We start from the raw sequence: 21,314 nt of genomic DNA, 5'->3' as shown, positions 1-21,314 counted from the left end.
TTAGGTAAACGGGATTCAGATGCCGCTTCATGTGATATGTTTTAGAAGAAAGCTATATTATTTACACAGTCTTAAACATAATGGGATTTAATGATAGTTAAACCAAAACGACCGAAACGAAATTACTTTCAAACTCCTTTACAACCCCTTATCAAAACCGCTGGTAATTCGCGACGCGTCCTTCGTCACCACTCAGACCAATCAAAGCCTTTGTTTATGCGAGCGTCGCGTCGCAGGCGCGTACAGAAGGTGGGGCTCTGACGCAGTGCTGCTCCTGTGTGAGCATTCACTGCTGGCTGCATGCGCAGAGAATAGGCGGAGACAGCTAAAGACCACAGCAACCACCACTGCCCTTCTTTCATTCTAACTCACTGGATGTCTTAGCTTTTTCCTCTCATGTGGTATCAAAGGACGCGCTGGCGGAACCGCCAGCCGCAAGAAATAGGCTGATTGTTTGTGACGTTTGATGCGTGCGTGTGGTTTTTTATCCTGGGATCGATGGCGCAGATAAAGAGGATGCGTGAAAGAACGCAGCCCAGCCCAGTTTTCTTGAATGCGATTGAACGGAACCACATATTTTTTGGATAAAGATGAAATCGGCATGGTCTGAATGTTGGTTTTATCTGGATTGTTGCGCAGAGAACCCGAATCGATGAAGCAAGTGAAAGCGACACCATGCTGCCTAGGTGATTGATCACTGTGCCCAATGAAAACAAGGAGGAGCACAGCTTCGATACGATGGCTGAGGAGAATAACCTGAAGACTGCTAAATTATGGAGGGATGCTGCTTTGCGCTCAAGGAAGCTGAGGAGCAATCTGCGACAGCTGACTCTCAGCACCAAAAACAGCCAGAAAATTACATTACCCGAGGACATAAAGGAGATTGAGGTCCTCAATCTGGGCAACAACTCCCTCCAAGAGCTTCCAGAGGGACTGGGCTCAACCCTGACCAGGCTTCGCATCCTTGTACTTCGCAGGAACAGGTTTGCCACTGTTCCTTCTGCAGTATTTCAACTTAGTCAGCTGGTTGAGTTAGATATCAGTCACAACTGCTTGAATTACTTTTCAGAAGATATTGATCTTCTCAAGGGGCTTAAAAAGTTGTGCATCAGTCATAACAAAATCCAGTACCTGCCATCTCAGATTGGGACATTGCAAAGTCTGGAGGAGCTGGACATCAGCTTCAATGAGCTGCATGATTTCCCCAGGTCCTTTTCACAGCTCAGGAAGCTCAGAACGCTGGATTTGGATCATAACAAGCTGCAGCGTTTCCCTTCTGAAATCCTTGCCCTCTGTGATCTGGAGGAGCTTGATTGCTCTGGGAATAAACTAGAGGGCCTTCCTGGTAACATCATGATGCTCCAATCCATTAAAATTTTGTGGCTCAGCAGCACCCACCTCTCATCCTTGCCTGAAACATTTTGTGAGCTGCAGAACTTGGAGAGCCTGATGCTCGATAATAATTTCCTTACAAATCTGCCGCAATCATTTGGTAAAATGAAGACGCTGAAAATGCTCAATCTCTCCTCAAATTTATTTGAAGATTTTCCTCAGGTTATAATCAAACTTGCCAGTTTGGAAGAGTTGTATTTAAGCCGGAACAAACTGACGTTCCTCCCTGAGGAGGTAGGACAGCTGTGCAATCTTGCTAATTTGTGGTTGGACAATAATAGCATAACATTTCTCCCAGACTCTATTGTAGAGCTCGGGAAATTGGAGGAGCTGGTTTTACAGGGTAACCAAATCGCCATACTCCCAGACAATTTTGGAAAACTTGCCAAAGTCAACATTTGGAAGGTGAAAGATAATCCTCTCATTCAGCCTCCATATGAAGTGTGCATGAAGGGGATCCCGTACATCGCTGCCTATCAGAAGGAGCTTGCACACTCCCAACCTGCTGTCAAACCCAGACTTAAACTGGTTTTGATGGGCCAGAGAAATGCAGGGAAAACCACACTCAGGCAGTGCATCATCAACAAACCGTCAGATGCTAAGATGGCGATTGGATGTAGGGGTATTGATGTGACAAATTGGGTAGCAGATGTAGAACGCAGTCTTACGTTCATTGTATATGATTTATCCGGTAAGCAGAACTATGATCTTATCAAACCCTTTTTCCTCTCTCCTGGAGCTCTTTATGTTTTGGTGGTCAATCTGAAATTATATACATCAAAGAGCTTCTACTCCCATGTTGGTGGTTTCCTCCACCTGCTCAGTGCCAAGGTGCCACATGCAGTTGTGTGCATCGTAGGAACCCACAGTGATTTGTGTGAAGAGGTCGAGGTTGAAGAAAAGTGCCTGGATATTCACAGACAGATTTCACTCCAGGAAAAAACAGACACTGAATGCCTACATCTGTTTGCCCTGCAGGTTGACGAAGCCCTTGAGCAAGGTTACAATGTTCGGACTTCTAGTCCCCATGTTCTCTTTTACGGGGTCACAGATAAAAACTTGAGACGTAAAAAGTCCCAGTTGCAATATATGCTCAACAATCGACTCCAAATCCTTTCTCCGGTGATATGTGTCAGCTGCGTGGCGGTTCAAAGAAACATCCAGCATTTGAAAGAGAAGCTCATGTCTGTCGCCGATCACAGGGAGATTTTCCCCAATCTCCACAGAGTTCTGCCAAAGTCGTGGCAGATGCTTGAGGAACTGCATTTTAAGCCACAGGATTTATGGCTCTCCTGGTGGGATTCGGCCCGGTTGGGCCTTCAGGCTGGGCTGACTGAGGACCGCTTGCAAAGCGCACTCTCTTACCTACATGAGAGTGGTAAACTTTTGTACTTTGAAGACAGCATGACGTTAAAGGAATACGTCTTCCACAATCTACCCCGGTTTATCGCTATCTTGAATGTGTTTTTCCAGAGGGACCTCACTGCAATGCTTGAGAAACTCCAGGATGAAGGAGATGATGGAGATAAAGCCAGTTCTACGCAGATGCATGGTCACGTGGAAGGTTTTCTGTTGCACGGCCTGCTGCCGTCAAATATCATTCGCTTGCTGCTTAAACCTCTGGTACAGACCCAGCAGGACTTGCACCTGATCATGGAACTGCTGGAAAAGATGGGCGTCTGCTACTGTGTCAACAAACCTCGCAGCAAGCCGCTAAACGGGGCCACCGTCTGGTATAAGTTTCCCAGTCAAGTCAGCAGCGAGGAGCCCCATCTTGAGGCCTCGGCCGGCGGGGGCTCATCAATCCCTGGTCAGTTCTTCTCGGTCGAGCAGCTGCAGATTGAATACAGATTTCCTTTCCTCACCCCTCTTGGACTTTTTGCGCGATATAGTGTGAAAATCAACAGCCACGTGGTGCAACGGTCCGATGGAAAGCATCACATCTTTGCCTATCGAGGTAAAGTGCCTGTGACAGTGAGTTACCGGCCTTCTCGGAGCAGATTGCAGCCTGAGATCCTCTCCATTTCCAGCCATGCATCCTTGCCAAATATCTGGACAGCTTGGCAAGCCATTATTCCCCTAGTGGAAGAGTTAAACGTTCTTCTGCAGGAATGGCCTGGCCTTCACTACTCTGTGCATGTCCTGTGTTCCAAGTGCCTGAAGAGAGGGTCCCCCTATCCACATTCCTTTCCAGGTTAGTGTTTTGCTATTTTCCTCATGATTGTGTTTGATGTCATGTGTTTGGGACCATTATTTGTTCTTGACAACGTATATATTTGCATTTTGCATTGATTTTATGCTATTGAAGGGATAGTAACCCAAAATGAAAGTTCTGTCATCATTTACTTAACATGTCTTTACAAATCTGTACGATTTACTTTCTACTGCAGGACACAAAATATAATTTAAAGAATGTTTTAATGTTTGTTTTTGCTCGACAATTAAAGTCAGTTGGGTCCAAAACTATTTTGTACCCCATTCACTTGTATTGTATTTACAAAAAAAAGACATCCATTGAGACATTTTTAATGTTATCTTTTGTGTGCCACAGAATAAAAAAATACATAAATTGGTTGAAATGACATGGGGTGAGTAAAATATAACTGATATAAATGTGAACTATCACTTTAATATAATTTTGAATAGGATGTTTATGATGGAAACCAGTTTAACCAGATGCATTGATTAATTTACATTTATGGTTAGAAATGTATGTCACTGATATGCAGTCATAAATCTCTCAGGCATGTATATCAGAGCAAATAAAGATTAAAATGAATTCTTTAGTGATAAGGCAATCTTTGCAGTGATGTCACTGTGGAGGCGTTTGTCTGGGTTTATTGCCAAGTAAACACTGATACAATAAAGGATGAATCAGCATGAAATGAAGTCATTTTAGGATGGATCTAGGCTAAACAAAGAATGAGACTGGCAGGCCATGTCCAGAGGGATGGGTAGGGGGGAGTCTCGGTGGGTTTGAAGCCACACCTAGAAACGCAAATTAGCTTGAGCTGTCTGCCGTGCTTCTCCAAACGCAGACTAGCACATCCACAGCAGCAGTCATGGTAACATCAAATGCCTTTCTTCATGGGATGCAGATTAGGTGCAGCAGTCACAGGCATACATAGTAACCTAAATACTGGGTCATAAATAAGAATGCTTTTTAATTGATTTGTGTTAAGATGTTAATATAATACACATTTCTCTCTTGGAGGTGTTGTTCTTGTATTTTGAAGTTTTCCACCCTCTTAGACTAGGTTAGGTTCACCAAGGCCTTATTGTCTTCTGACAGATTTAAGGTAATTTATGACGACGTCCCACACACCTCCTTAGTTTCTAAAAGAGTAAAATATGGGTGTGAATTATTTTATTGGCAAGCTCTTTAGCTGTTCTTAGCTTCAAGCATCTCACTGAGTGATATTTATGTATGTTGTAATTCGTTGTGTTTATATCCAGTCAGTGTTGAAACGGGCACATTTTCGGTGTTATTTTAAAGATAAAATTGCTGGCTTATGTAAGAGACATACCCTGACTGAAAGCACCATGCCCATTTTTGTCAAATAACAGTCCAAGACGGCGTTTACTCCAGGTTATGTAATGAGGCCCAGCTTCATATGTTATTTGCATGCTAATTTTTTCTCACGTCCTGGAGAGAAAATGTTTCGCTATGACAAAAGTACAATAGCCCCATAACATTTTTTTGTCTCTTAAAACGTCTGAATGTCATTGGAATTAATAAACTCTTAACAAATCTAACCAAATGGAACTTTTATTTAAAGAAATGAGGCCTAACCATTTTTGTAATATTTCTAGTCTACCTTTGCTTTTTTGAACAGTAGATCTTTCTTTGAAAATTGAAGACCTAACAAACATGTTTTTATGAAACGTTTTGAGCTATGTTTCTTTAAAATAAATTGGCCCACTGTTTTTAAAATTATCAACGCACACAGATGGTGGTATTATTTTAATTGTTTTCATTATTAATGCATACAATGCTTGTCATTTGTGCATTATACTCTGTGTATTCCTAGAGGACCTAAGTTATGATTTATTGATGCAAATTGCTTTGTTTTTTCTCTCCAATGTGATTCTTTTCCCTAGTGTTTGTCCTGCATGGTGAGAATTTAACATTTTGTAGAATAAACCAGATGCCATGGCTCATTAAGTTTACAGTTATGTTTGGATGTTCAAATGAGTTGTATTTTGTTTAAATAGCTGGACAGGATGTCCTCTTAGGCTTGGCAGCTCTGTTTCCTAAAGTCTCACAGTTCTTTCCCTGCTGTCACATGATGAGACAGGATCAGGTGGGGTAATTCCTGACTCGCATTAGTTGTTAACAACAGCACACACACGATGTAAGGGCTCTGTGCCATGGCAAAGTGTAAAGACCTGTTTGGCCTGCTTAATGAGTGCATTAGCTTTTAAATACCCATTATCATCGAAGGCTGGATTAGTTGAGTTTATTAATGATAATAGATATTGACTGCGAGCTGTATTTGTGGTACTGTCAGATCTGTTTCTTTGTTTTACCATATACAGGTTTCCTGACCTAAGTAAAAACAGAACGAGTTTAGCAGCAAGGTTTTTTTGATCCTACCAAATTTAGGCATGATATTTTTGGCTGACTCGCATGTTGATTTAGTGTTGAAGCTCTCTGAAACGCTAAACACAGTGTGATGGTCACAGAACGTTCTTCTTTACTCAGCAGAGTACTGGGACCCCTAAAGCACTTGCCTTTAGAATGATATAAATCTCCCACAGCAGAACAGTGTTTTCAGATAGTAAAGTCCCATTGAGTCTTTTATGCCATTTAGCATAGTTTAACTTTTTTATAAAGCTTTTATTTCATTAACATCCATCCATCCATCCATCCATCCACAATATGAATTTCACTTAATTTTAACACCCTTTCATTCATTGCAATTCTGTTTGTTGGACCTTAACTGGAATTTAAAAGGATTTCTACCTCTAGAGTCTACCTGAAACTTTTCTGGGTGTCCATATGCTATGTGAATCTGTTTAACATTTAAAATGACAGTCTGGAAAGAAAAGCCGGTTGACGTGTTTTGCAGGTGAAGTGAACTTGTCGATTTGAACATGCACCTGTTCTCTTTCCTCCTTAGATCTTGACTCCGTATTTACTGATGCAGTAGTTCACACATTTTGATGCAAGTATTAATATAACAACCTCTTTTTTTTTAAAGTAATATAACCAATTGCTTATTAATACAAGCAGTTTCTTAAAGTAGATTTGTCCGGCACATAAGTGCAAAGAATCAATGGCAGTAAATTATTTTTGACAGTTGGCTTGCATGGCCTGTTACATCCATTTGGCATCTTCAGACAGGCTTTGAACAAGAGAAAAAAGCTGGTATAACCTGTTTGTGAATGAACCCGGATGGTCAAAATTGAGATGGCAGTACAGTAGCTTGTCTGACCCATTTAGAAACTCAGTCAACTGATATTTAGTCTTTTGGCTCTTGGACTAGGTGTTAGAAATAAGATACCTCTCGTTGTACCCTGAGCTAAATTCAGTCACATCAGAGCTGGCCGAAGCACCTGCACTGTCAGCGCACTGTACTTAAATCGTAAAATTTGCCTGTATCGATTGCCCTTAATGTGCGTATACGTATATATCTGTATGCTATTGGTGCAGTGTGTCACTGGTGCCAGACAGTGTCCATCCTGGCAGCGGTCAGGGTGACAAATCTTTTTAGCAGCTTTTCTTAGCATGCACTGCCTATCACCTTGTCAACTGACTCAAGCTTTTTGGCAACCTTGCTGGCATTTTGAGATCTATTGGACGCCACTGTTCATTACCTTTGACAGACTAATGATGGCATTTCTGCACTGGGCAGTTTACATGAAAGGGGTTTCAATAGTGTTTGAGTTCACTCTCCCAGATTTGATCCATTTGGTTTTTGGAATAAGAAGAGCATGGATATTAAAATTCTGGTTGATTACAATGATAAACCAATAATTGGCAACAATTTTATTAACTATTTACTTTGATATTGCATTCTTAATACTATTTTATCTAACTGATTATAACATTAATAAAACACTAAAATCTGTTGTTTTAAATGCTACAAGTGCATGTAGGCATCACAATATAATGAACAATGTGATAAAATGAATATTCATTTAATGAAATAAAAAACAATTGTAATTTCAACTAATACATTATTAAAATCAAAAGTTGTGTCTGTTACTATTACTTAATGGACCTAAACTAATGGGAGCTAACAATTAACAGTTATATTTGTATTAACTAAAGTTAACAAAGACTAATATATTCTGTAACAAATTTACGTCATTACTAGTTGATGTTAGTTAATGCATTAATTAACGTTTACTAATGGACCTTATTGTAAAGTGTTACCTAACTTTAGATATCTCTTTTAGATATAAACCTTTTAGATTATAAAAAATTAATCTGTTTTTAAATTTTGCCTAAGATTGTTTAACAGTGTCATTTAAATGATTAGTGTTTTAACGTGTTACCTACTAACTTTTTAGATATAACATTTATAACTTCAGATATAATATTTTTATTGTAAAGAAAAAATAATCTTAAAAGAAAAGAATTAAAAGAATAAATCTAAGATTTGCTTAATCTTATTTGTCAGTTATTAGTGTTTTAAAGATTTACCTTAAAATTTTTAGATACAACTTTAATCTTTATTTTAAATAAGAACTAAGATTTGCTTAAGATTAAATTGAACAGTAATTGAATTATTAGTGTTTAGAAAATTTACTTTATAGATTTTTATTGTTACTATTGTAAATAAGCACAATTTTGATGGCCTTTGTTCATTTCTTTGCTTCAGTAAGGAAACTTCGAGATGTTATATTTACCCATATGTCACCCTGGATCACAAAACCAGTCATAATTTGCACGGGTATATTTGTGACAATAGCCAACAATACATTGTATGGGTCAAAATGATCGATTTTTCTTTTTTGTCAAAAATGATTAGGATACTATGTAAAGATACCTTGAAGATATTTTGTAAATTTACCTACCATAAATATATAAAAAATAGTATTAGTAATATGCATTGCTAAGGATTTAATTTGGACAACTATTAAGGTGATTTTCCTTAATATTTATTTTTTGCACCCTCAGATTCCAGATTTTTTTTAATGGTTGTATCTCGCCATCCTATCCTAACAAACAATACATCAATGGAAAGCTTTTTTATTCAGCTTTCAGATTATGTATAAATCTCAACAAATAAATAAAAAAGACCGGGTTTAACTAAATAGTTATGACTGGGTTTGTGGTCTCAAATGTTTTTACACATTAAAAATGCTGGGTTGTTTTAACCCAATTTTGGGTCAAATATTGACAAACCCAACTGTTTGGTTAAAATTGTAATAATAATAAAAAAAATAACCCAATGGCTGGACTTGTCCATATTTGACCCAATTTTTTTTCATTTTAAAGAGTTTGCATTAGCTCTCTTATTTTAGACATTTATAATGTAGTTTTCTCAAAAGCTTTCCCTGTCAGGGTATGTTGGGTCATTTTGATTCCTCTCAGAAATGCCCTTTGGTAATCTCCTTAATGGATTTGACAGGATTACCCCTTGAGTGAAAGGGAACCTTAAGGACTGGCAATTAAGTCAAGGCAGAGTTGGTTAAGTAATCACAGGCGGAACTTTAACAACTAATTGACATACCGTGATGCATAGTCTTCAGTGAGTTTTTATGGCATATATTGATATATGATGCATATGTATCATTTTACGGAACTACCCTCAGGATGAGTTCCTGGATGATTTAGAGATGGGATTTACCTCATTCGTGTAACAATTAAGCATGTCAGACCTGTACCAAAATAAAACATTAGAACAAGAAGGACTAATGTATGTCATAAAAAAACTCAAGATAAGACGTGTTTTATGATCCAGATGTTGCAGTTTGAATGTGTGTGGTGTGATCACTCCGGGTCAACAGGAGTTTTGTATGTTTGTAAGTATTTCCGATATTTAAAAACCTGCTTCCCTCTATTCTTGCTCTGGACCTCCGGAAATTCTGCTTGTGAAAACATTCCGCTGTCGGAATTCTGGGAAATTATGCTAATTTTGAGATTCGTAATGGTCAGCTGCGGTGCTTTTTTTGGGTTTCCTTGATTTTTATCTGCTCTCATTGGATCATGATGACTTTGGCTGTATCACAAAGAAAGCCTTATCTCTCTCCATTGTGATTATGGCCAATGATCATCGGAAGTTTAGAGCATGTGTGGAGGACTTTGTGTAAAACACTGCATTTTAGGCGTGTTTGAATCATTATTATACAACTTTTCATTGTTCTATGTATTCCTTGGATTTAGGACACAGGCGGGAAAGATGGCTGTTATTTCAGAACAGGAAACCATGGGATTGTTCTGCAGTAATTGGCTCAAATGTCTTTCTCACGTGAGAGTGAAAGTGATATGTCTTGCATTACACGTCTGTGCTAATGATCTCAAATGTCTGTTTCATGGCTTTTCTGTAATTTTTAAAAAAAGGGTTACGACAATTCCAGACAGCCGTTCTTGCTCATGAAGAGTCTGTAAACTCTTACCCCATCTGTATGATTTCATGTTTGTTTTGCATGTTTCAGCCTGAAACCTTGTATTCCCGAGCGCCGGAAATAATCTGATGCTGTCAATCCTGTTATGTCACTACGTTCCCTTGAGGTCTACACTGTTAGCCTGCAGAATTATCCATGTGACCTGTGCAAGGCTGGAGGGGTAGAAAGGTCTCTGATGAATGTGCCGTCTTTTTTGATGTTGTCATCACATGAGTCAAATCAGCAGATTCATCCACGTCAGACAGGGTCGAGAGATGGGAATGAAATCCTATGCTGAAATGTTTCAGTGCCCAGATTATTAAGAAATATGAAGCATATTGGTGCTTTTGCTGGGTAAATAAGGGCCGGATCTAAGTCTCCTTTTGAATAATTGAAATGTTAATGACTGTACCTCAGGAAACACACTAATACTTTTACACAAGTAAATGCAATTACTTTAAAATTGCTTAATGTAGGCTTGTATGCTTAGTATGAAGTAGATTGATATATTTGTTATCGTTTATATATTTATTTGATTAGCTTTGGTTATTTAATTAGTCATTATGTAAGATACTATATTAAGTGAAAATCTGTAACTTAATCCATTAGTTAAAAACAGTATATTATTTTTTAAGTAACTTATTTAGATTGAGTTCTGCTTAATATGACAAGTTTTTGAGTTCACATTACAAATATTTAAAGGATTAGTTCACCCAAAAATGAAATTGATGTCATTAATGACTCACCCTAATGTCGTTCCACACCCATAAGACCTCCGCTCATCTTCGGAACACAGTTTAAGATATTTTATATTTTAGTCCCAGAGCATAATGCAGTCAATGCCCATGTTTACTGTCCATGTCCAGAAAGCTAATAAAAACATCCTCAAAGTAGTCCATATGTGACATCAGTTGGTTGATTAGTCTCTCTTGAAGCATTGAAAATACATTTTGGTCCAAAAATATCAAAAACTACGATTTTATTCAGCATTGTATTCTCCTCTATGTGCCTCCAAAAAGAATCAAACGGTTAATGAATCAGTGAATCGATCAATGATTTGGGTTGCCAATGTAACGTGATTTCAGCAGTTCTGAAGCACCAAACTGCTGAAATCACGTGACAGTTAAATATATTTATTTAAATTCGTCAGTATTTAATTATGCAGTCTTATTTCGTTTTTACATTCACCATTATATAACAATCACCAGAAGATGGTATGAAAAATATAATATGTAGTAATATTTACAACAATTGATTGAAACAAAATAACATAGAATTTTAAAGATAACACTTTATTTTGATGGCCCGTTTTAGAAATTCTACTTACTATAACTTTGCAACTAGGCGTACATGTCAAAGAGCAGTCATCAGAGTATTAGACTGTCTTCTTAATATCGCTAACACTTTTTGATGCTCCTTCGACAGACACACATACTGACAAGTAACTTTGCAAATACATGTCAACGAACTCTACTAACCGAACCCTAACACCTAACACTAACAAATACAGTCTACTCTAAGACTTGGTTAACATGTAATTGCAATGAAAGCAGAATGTCTAAAGTGGACCATTGAAATAAAGTGTAACCTTTTAAAATGAGCCATTAATCAGCCATAACGTAGTAAATAATTACCACCATTGGATTACCACCAATTGTTTTAAACGCATATAATAATATCATGGTTATTTATGGTTATACCATAAAATACTATGGTATGAATGTTAATCATATATGTATATCTAAGTATCATAGTTTAATCTCCTGATACTATCACCTTATTATTTCACCACCTTATATTTTTCTATAAGAACAAGATGGTGATTTATTGAGCCTCTTTGGTTGAATGAGGATCAATCGTGTTTAGAAATAAAGCAGAAGTGCTGAACCTTCCATTCCAGATCTCCATCATTTTTCTGAAGTTATTTTCACGGTCACACATGCTTGGTGCAAATCAGCATAATATTGTGGAAGTGCCGAAAGCTTTGACAGGATGTTCAAATGCGCTATCAGGGCTCACACTGTGTTAGCAGGATTATATAGCAGCTTTCACCTGGTCCTGTTTCTGTTTCTGTGTTGTATCTGCTCTTGCTAGTCATATGTTTACATGTTTCTTTTAGCCCCAGCTTATTTTAGCCCCGATCTTTTCTCTGCCTGTAGGCCTCATGAGATTCTGCTCTGCCTCTGCTGAAATAGCACTGCAACGTGTGTACTAGTCAAAAATGAGCATTTATTGGGACTCCAGTCTAACTGATTTGTGTAATTGTGCGTAGCTGGAGAACATCGATTAGTTTCTCACGTGGCATTAATGTAGCACGCTTCATTTGTTGATTGCATAACTGCTGTACTGCCAGCTGCAGCGTGTTGTAAGTGGACGGATCTGTCCATACGGATGAAGTGCTCCAGCCGTGACCTTTGGCAGTAAAAGCAGTTTACACTTCCTCCAAAGGGAGAAATGCTGCTATTCCTGGAAACCAGTGTTTGAGGCCGATCTGCAGCCAAGAAAAGTCTTGTGCGACTTGAGAATTTCAGGTTAGGACAAGCGCTACATTCTCATATACTGACTGAGCAATGTTTACGTCTGCTTGCGTGGAATAATTGATGCTGTGTTTATAAATATATTTAATAATTTCGCATCACTGAGTACTGGGTTCAATTTATGAACATCGCACGAGCGCTGTATTTGCTTCACACTTTCACTTGTGTGTGCTCTGCATACATGATTACTCATGTGCTGTGAAGTAAACTTGAGACAAACAGAAACAAAATGGAATAATAAATATATACTTTTATTTGGCTGAGACTCTGGCTTCCAGAATGGTGTTGCTTTTTTTCTTCTATTCTGAGTGATTTTATTGGTGTCCGATGTGGGAAAGGGAGAGATTTTCAAATGTATTTGTCAATAAACAAATTAAATACATATAAAATATAAATATATAAAATACATTTAAAAAAGCAACTCGGGCATTTAAGAGTAAGTTCAGAATGTAAATAAATGAAATGAACACTGTTCAAAAGTTTGGGTAGTAAGTCAGATATTTTATTTATTTTGTAATAAATTAATATTTTATTCAGCAAAAATGTATTAAATTGATTTAAAAATATTGAAATTTATGTTAGAAAAGATTATTTCAATTAAATGCTGTCGCTTTGAATTTTACATTTTTTTTAAAATCAAAATTCCATGAAAAAAGGTTTCCCCAAATATTTTCAACATTGATTTCTGAAGGATCATGTGACTGGATTAATGGCTGCAAAAAATACATATTGGAATAAATTACATTTTAAAATATATTAAATAAGAAAAATTGAATGGTAGTGTAAAAAATCATGCATTATTTTAAAAATGAATTTCAGATATTGTGGTGTAATTCAAGCAGTTAATAAAAAATAATCAAAGATTTATTTGAAATAAATGGACTCTGTATCATGGTATAAATTCAAAAAGTAAAAAAAAAAAACTTTACCTTTTAAATGAATGAATGAATGAATGATTTTGGCTGTGATTTGTTCATTTTAGTTCTCCTTGCTGCTGCCGTTGAATTTAGAGGATTCTCCCTCTCAGTGAGCTTCCTGCATCTCTAAAATCAATACAAATTCAACTGAGCATAATTGCCATAAAGTGTCAGCCTAAGCTAGCGCATACTGCTGGTGGCTTGGTGGACGGCCGTGATGCACGTCGGCACTGATCTCATTACAGACCAGATGTGAACATCTGTCTCGAGCCGGTCAGATGACAGATCAAGCTTATAGCAGCCTTTTTGCTGTTTAAGAACTACATAAAGATAGATAGCAATTAGGTTAGTGATTTTTTTTTTTTCTCTCTTTCAATTTTTACTCATATGATAATAATGTTCTTCATCTGTCTTGAATACTACTGCTACTGTCACTGCTTTGAAAAGTGTCATTAAGACACTGCGGCAGACTGCTCGACCTTTAAACAGGCCTCTTTGCTCTGTGCAGGAGATATCATTGGATGTTTGCTCTCTTACGGTGTTTAATTCAAATCCGCTATCAGTCAAAGCTGAGCGTTATAAGTAAATCTCTAGTTTAGCAGGTTCTACTGAATCCTGTTTGAGTCCCAGGTACACGTTAAGGAGAACTGTGTTGTATAAAACTATATATTTCACTTTATTTTTGTGTATAGTCTATTTGGGATCCTTAACGGCACCAAGAGTTCTTTCATTATAGTATTTATTAATTGGAATTAGCTTTTATTTTTATATATTTATTTTCAGTAGACACACACACACTCAGACACTAATATATTTTGAATCATTTAATTTCAGTAATTTTGCTTTGTATTTTTATATATATATAAAATATATATAATATATATAAATACAAAGCAAAATTACTGAAACTAAATGATTTGAAATATATTAGTGTCTGAGTGTGTGTCTATATATATATATATATATATATATATATATATATATATATATATATATATATATATATATATATATATATATATATATATAAACTAATACACTTTCAAATATTTCTATTTCAGTTTTAGTCATTTTAGTACTTCTACTTAAACTTATTTTATGGCACAAAACAAACTGTGTTCATTTGAATTACGTCACTCAGATGCTCTCATCTTTCCCAAGTAGACACTCAGCCTACAAGCTGTCAAGACTAGAATAAAGCACTAGCAATCTAGTGTTGTTGAATAAACTGGGTTCAGTCTAGTTCTGTTTAATAATCTTCGTCTGGCTTGATTGAGATCTGCACAAATGAAACACTGATGTTTGATTATAATATTGTTTGACATTGTGTTAGCTTTAGATTGTGTTACCTTTAGATCTCAGTGTGGGGCATCTAGCAAACCAAAGATAAGAGAGGAATTAGAAACATCTAGAATGATTAATAAGACACCAGAGTCAGATTTGTGTTTGAAGAAGATAATAGATGGATTGTGCTCAGGAAAAGTTTACAAATTCCTTAGGACTCACTTGGATGTGTGGTTAATCCGATTTTGTTAGAGTTTCTCAGAGAGAGTGATATGGATTTGTCGTGGACAGTTCCCCTGTTATTTCCCTTCATTGTCTGCAATGAATGAAGTCTGATGGTGCTGATTTTGAGTCATTTTGATGCGTCTCCCATGTCAGTAATAGCTGTTGTACTTCAGTCTCACAGAGTATGCGAGTTCTGAAAAAATCTCATGAATTCTTGACTTGAATCAGATTTGGTACCACATATAGAAATGGCCTTGTCAGGCCATCACCAGACCAAGCTCAATTTAAAATTGAACATTGGTCTGGGGAGTCTACTTTGTAGTGTTGTAGTCAAGACCACCTAAACCGAGACCAAGACAAGACCAAGACTTTGAAGGGCCGAGACCAAGACAAGACCAAGACTTTGAAGGGCCGAGACCGAGTCAAGACCAAGACCAAGAGAGGCCGAGACCGAGTCAAGACCGAGACCAATGCATGTCCCCACACTTATGATAAAATGTGGAATATGCATATGATTGGCACTTCTCTCGTATGTGTGGGTGTGTAAGTGTACCATGTGAGAAGTTTTGATCAAATTATCAAAAGGCATTGCAGCTTTGTGGGAATTAATCTTTTTCTTCTATAAGTAAATAACACTTAACTTTTCGTCAATGGAAGGCACTGAAGACGACGTGTTCATATTGTTTACAGTCTATGGTGGACACAAACACCAAACTGACACTAACAGAGTTTTGTGTTTTGTTTTGTGAAAAGTGCTCAATCCCATTTTAAAACTCAAAGTTCCCTAAGAATGCTAATCTGGATGAGGTATTAATCTCAGACACATTCCATTATGTCTTAAATGAATTTGAATAACAGGAAGTGGAATATGTATCATACAGATATGCATTAGTATGCTGCTTAAGCTAATTATTTTATATATGTACATATTTTTCATTTACAAATTGAAAATGTTATTGTGCAGCTTTATTGTGCAACAACAAGGAAAAGAAACCCTGTACTTGCATTATTATGTATGATCTCTTATCTTGATGTTTCTTTTGTTCCAACAGGTTGAATTGTTTTGGTATATATAATCATATCAATATTAGAAATAGCATTAACAGTTAACAAATAGCCACATTTTCTGCCATATACAATTTAATAAAATGATCAGCTAGCTAACAAACAACTTTGTTCTGTTTTCACCTCCTCACTCCAGTCTAAACTAAATGATTTTAGACTATTTATTTTACTACACATTCAACATACATAAGCTAAAATACTGTGGATAGTTAAAACTAATAATTCTTACTCTCCACTCTTGCTAAATTGGGTAAGCACACTTGCGTTCTCATTTCTGAGGTGTTCTGAGTAAATGATTAAACTGATTCGTTCAGTTCATTCATTGTTGAACAGATCAGTTCTTATTACCATCGTTAAAATGATTCGGTTCAAATGAGTCATTTGGTCGTGAATCGGACATTAGCAGACCCGTTGTGTGTGAATCACGGCTGTCAGAACATCGCAGAAGGTTTGTCACACAGAAAACACTTCATAACTGGATAGAAATTGTTTCCTGTTTATTTAATGTATGATTTTTGTCAGCTGTTGAGCTGGTCAAACGTTTTTTGAGCGCAATTCACACCGAGCGGTACTTCAAAACAGTTGTCCGAACGCACAACGTTTAACATGGATTCGGTTTTCTGAACTTTTGATTTAGCTTAATATGTGAAGTGTCAGAGAGAGCTTATGTGCTTATTTTGAAGACAGAGAGAGTGCGCGCAGGGTGGAGTTCTCTGCTCTTTATGCTTTCAGCTGTGGTCTTGACCGGTCTTGAGACAAAATCCCGAGTCATCTTCGCCCGAGACCGAGACGAGACCGAGTAAAAATGCGGTCGATACCGAGACGAGACCAAGACCTTTAAAAAGTGGTCTCGAGACCGGTCTCGAGACCGAGACCGATCTCGAGTACTACAACACTACTACTTTGTATTTTCTACTGCACAAGAGGCCTGATTAAAGGGCATTATTCAAATGATTATGTATGCAATTGTATAGTTCTTCAACCAATCAGACCACAAAAGGCATGATCAACGGTAATCGACCCATCTCTTCTCTATCTGTCATCGTGTTAAACCCGCCAACCGCATCAGGTGGTTGAGCCAGTCTGTGTTGGTTCCCTCAAAAGTGTAACAGAAGCAGCAGAAATTAATGTACAGGTTTCTAAACTGAGTTGCCGGACAAAATCAAATCGCCGGCAAATCAGGCTGGTTTCAAGAGCTTCAAGTCCGGTGTGCGGCCCCTTTTATTATTTGCCGTCTGTCCGTGGCGACTCAGGAAGTTTTTTAAAATCCTGCCAGGCCACAGAGCGCCATTTCAAGGTTTTTATTTCAACGTGCAGCTCTTCTGTCAGAAGTCGATTCAAAATCAAGCCGGTGTGAGATACCTGAGACACCCCGCTGAGCTTCGCGTCCGGTGTGAGATACCTGAGACGCCCCGCTGAGTTTTGCGTCCGGTGTGAGATACCTGAGACGCGCCGCTGAGCTTTGCGTCCGGTGTGAGATACCTGAGACGCGCCGCTGAGCTTTGCGTCCGGTGTGAGATACCTGAGACGCGCCGCTGAGCTTCGCGTCCGGTGTGAGATACCTGAGACGCGCCGCTGAGCTTCGCGTCCGGTGTGAGATACCTGAGACGCGCCGCTGAGCTTCGCGTCCGGTGTGCGATACCTGAGACGCGCCGCTGAGCTTCGCGTCCGGTGTGCGATACCTGAGACGCGCCGCTGAGCTTCGCGTCCGGTGTGAGATACCTGAGACGCGCCGCTGAGCTTCGCGTCCGGTGTGAGATACCTGAGACGCGCCGCTGAGCTTCGCGTCCGGTGTGAGATACCTGAGACGCGCCGCTGAGCTTCCCCATCCGGTGTGAGATACCTGAGACTCGCCGCTGAGCTTCGCATCCGGTGTGAGATACCTGAGACGCGCCGCTGAGCTTCGCGTCCGGTGTGAGATACCTGAGACGCGCCGCTGAGCTTCGCGTCCGGTGTGAGATACCTGAGACGCGCCGCTGAGCTTCGCGTCCGGTGTGAGATACCTGAGACGTGCCGCTGAGCTTCGCGTCCGGTGTGAGATACCTGAGACGCGCCGCTGAGCTTCGCGTCCGGTGTGAGATACCTGAGACGCGCCGTTGAGCTTCGCGTCCAATGTGAGATGCCTGAGACGCGCCGCTGAGCTTCGGGTCCGGTGTGCGATACCTGAGACGCGCCGCTGAGATGCGGCGACTCAGGAAGTTGTTTAAAATCCTGCCAGGCCACAGAGCGCCATTTCAAGGTTTTCATTTCAACGTGCAGCTCTTCTGTCAGAAGTCGATTCAAAATCAAGCCGGTGTGAGATACCTGAGACACCCCGCTGAGCTTCGCGTCCGGTGTGAGATACCTGAGACGCACCGCTGAGCTTCGCGTCCGGTGTGAGATACCTGAGACGTGCCGCTGAGCTTCGCGTCCGGTGTGAGATACCTGAGACGCGCCGCTGAGCTTCGCGTCCGGTGTGAGATACCTGAGACGCGCCGTTGAGCTTCGCGTCCAATGTGAGATGCCTGAGACGCGCCGCTGAGCTTCGGGTCCGGTGTGCGATACCTGAGACGCGCCGCTGAGATGCGGCGACTCAGGAAGTTGTTTAAAATCCTGCCAGGCCACAGAGCGCCATTTCAAGGTTTTCATTTCAACGTGCAGCTCTTCTGTCAGAAGTCGATTCAAAATCAAGCCGGTGTGAGATACCTGAGACGCCCCGCTGAGCTTTGCGTCCAGTGTGAGATACCTGAGACGCGCCGCTGAGCTTCGCGTCCGGTGTGAGATACCTGAGACGCCCCGCTGAGTTTTGCGTCCGGTGTGAGATACCTGAGACGCGCCGCTGAGCTTTGCGTCCGGTGTGAGATACCTGAGACGCGCCGCTGAGCTTTGCGTCCGGTGTGAGATACCTGAGACGCGCCGCTGAGTTTTGCGTCCAGTGTGAGATACCTGAGACGCGCCGCTGAGTTTTGCGTCCGGTGTGAGATACCTGAGACGCCCCGCTGAGTTTTGCGTCCGGTGTGAGATACCTGAGACGCGCCGCTGAGCTTTGCGTCCGGTGTGAGATACCTGAGACGCGCCGCTGAGCTTTGCGTCCGGTGTGAGATACCTGAGACGCGCCGCTGAGCTTCGCGTCCGGTGTGAGATACCTGAGACGCCCCGCTGAGTTTTGCGTCCGGTGTGAGATACCTGAGACGCGCCGCTGAGCTTTGCGTCCGGTGTGAGATACCTGAGACGCGCTGCTAAGCTTCGCGTCCGGTGTGCGATACCTGAGACGCGCTGCTGAGCTTCGCGTCCGGTGTGCGACCCTCTTTATGCACAATCGGCTTAAAGGGTTAGTTCACCCAAAAAGGAAAATTATTTCATTAATTACTCACCCTCATGTCGTTGGACACCCGTAAGACCTTCGTTCATCTACGGAACACAAATGAAGATATTTTTGTTGAAAGCTGATGGCTGAGAAATGCTTCAGAAAGGCCTCCATTGGCATTCAGTACATTTTCCACTGACTCACTCACAAGACCCATAAAAGGCGGCGCTCCTCCTCTTCTGGGTCATGAAACGAACGGTAGAGCTGCGTCATATTCTCGCGCATGTGTCAAGTTCACGTCAATAACTTGGTGGATAAAGTCGTTATTTTGATTTTTGTGCGCACAATAACTATTTTCGTTGCATTGTAAAATTATTGTACAGCCACTGTAATGATATGGACTTATTTGGACAAAACGTGCAAATAAGCTTTCACTCTACTGCGGTTAAATCTGCAATTGATCAGTTAATCACATGCGTGCCGGTCCATACGGATCAACAACGATCCGTTTATCCGTTACTGGGATCCTTCTGAAGCCTGTACGGAGATGCAAATTAGCTGTTTAAACTGAACGCGTCAAAGCAAACGTTCTTTTGCTCTTCCATTTGTCCTGTTGTCGACAGACACAAGTGCGTGGAGTATGTGAGAAAATGAACTTGCATCTACTCTATCTAATGTAGACCGCATCAGTAATGAGTTATACATGCTTTTAACATGATGCTACACTCACATCCAGTGTGGGCTAATGTTAGCCGTTAAGTGACTTAACTCCTGTGGACGGGGCCTATGGTGCAGTGTTGTATAACTATTCGTCAATGTCTAACTCTGGAGGCAGTCATATGCAACTGATGTTGTGCATGTGATATCGCAGGTCACCCAATGTCACAATGAGCTATTTTTTAAAAGTTTGGTTAACCCTTTTGTTTGCAAAGAGTATGTTTTAAGCTATGAAACTTCCAGGGTGTTTCAGAGGTTCAAAGACCCCTTTAAGCATCCCTTCAGTCTATTTATGTGTCAGCATAAGCTGTGTGTATACGTGTGTACATGTGTGTGCATGGGGATGACCCTGATTCACTCTCTGACGCGCTTTGTGCTTTATCACTCAGAGCGTTAATCCTCCGTCCGAGTCGCCGGCCTTGAGTGGCTGCTCACGTCTCATCCTGCTGTTCACGCTGCAGTCTCGCCTGATCACTGTTTACCGTCCACCACACTGAGCTAGAGGTCAAACAGTGAGAAATGAGTGATGCATACCACCATATGTGGTGCAGAAAGACAGTTGCAGCACATTGTTAGTTTTCCCTTGTTTTTTAAACCCACTGAGCAATTTTGAGCATCAAGCATAGGTTCAAAAAATCACTAATAATCTCAGTGTGGTTTTGTTCCGTTTTGCTGTGAACGATTCAATAAATCAAGCTGAACTTCTGCATGACAAGCGCTATGTCAGCTACACGCTGTTAATTCCGGAGGCAGTTTACTTTGGCAGTACCTTTGTGAATCCACATCCTCTGGACACTCGGGGAAAAAGATGAAGCATTCCAGGATGTCTTTGACCCAGATTTCAAACTTCACAAAGGGCCGCAGAGCGAGTCACAGCATGAATGCGTTAAAGATAAAACGGCTTTGGAAAATATCTGGAATGCGACTGGAGGGCTAGACAAGCTTTTGTCTTCTGCATGTGTGTTTTGTGTTTTGGAATGCGTCTTTTTCAAGATGTAACAGACACGGAGCTCATTGGACTCTTTGGTCTTAATAAAAGTAGTTGCATCCTTATTTTATTTTTTAAGGGATGCATGATATATCGGACCATATTATATTGGCATTTAATATAATACACACATTTTTATAGGGCCCTAATTATATAAATAGCTCACCCATGAAGTGCTAGGCCATGTAAAATCACAGAGCGGGGTCAGCGCATGCTGAGGGGCACTGTACAGAAGTCGCTAACTTTCTGCAGTGTCAATAGCTACAGACTTCGTGTGGCCTTCAGATTAGCTCCTGAACGGTGTGTAGAGAGCTTCATGCAATGGGTTTCCATGGCCGAGCAGC

General features: G+C 40.0%; 1 protein-coding gene across 2 annotated transcripts in view; it reads left to right on the top strand.

Annotated features, from left to right (window-relative positions):
• The first annotated feature begins 271 nt into the window (after positions 1 to 271).
• Positions 272 to 21,314, top strand: part of mfhas1 (multifunctional ROCO family signaling regulator 1) — a 33,268-nt gene continuing 12,225 nt past the window's right edge. For both annotated transcript variants that reach the window (XM_067423249.1, XM_067423248.1), the window contains exon 1: positions 272 to 3,586. In XM_067423249.1, the coding sequence (XP_067279350.1) occupies positions 739 to 3,586 (2,848 nt within the window). In that variant the 5' untranslated portion in view covers positions 272 to 738. The remainder of the gene's footprint in view (positions 3,587 to 21,314) is intronic.

The sequence above is a fragment of the Pseudorasbora parva genome, chromosome 18, assembly GCF_024679245.1.
Source record: "Pseudorasbora parva isolate DD20220531a chromosome 18, ASM2467924v1, whole genome shotgun sequence".
NCBI classification, from domain to species: Eukaryota; Metazoa; Chordata; class Actinopteri; order Cypriniformes; family Gobionidae; genus Pseudorasbora; species Pseudorasbora parva.
Note: the sequence above shows the minus strand (reverse complement) of the source record. Positions and strands in the feature narration are given on the sequence as shown.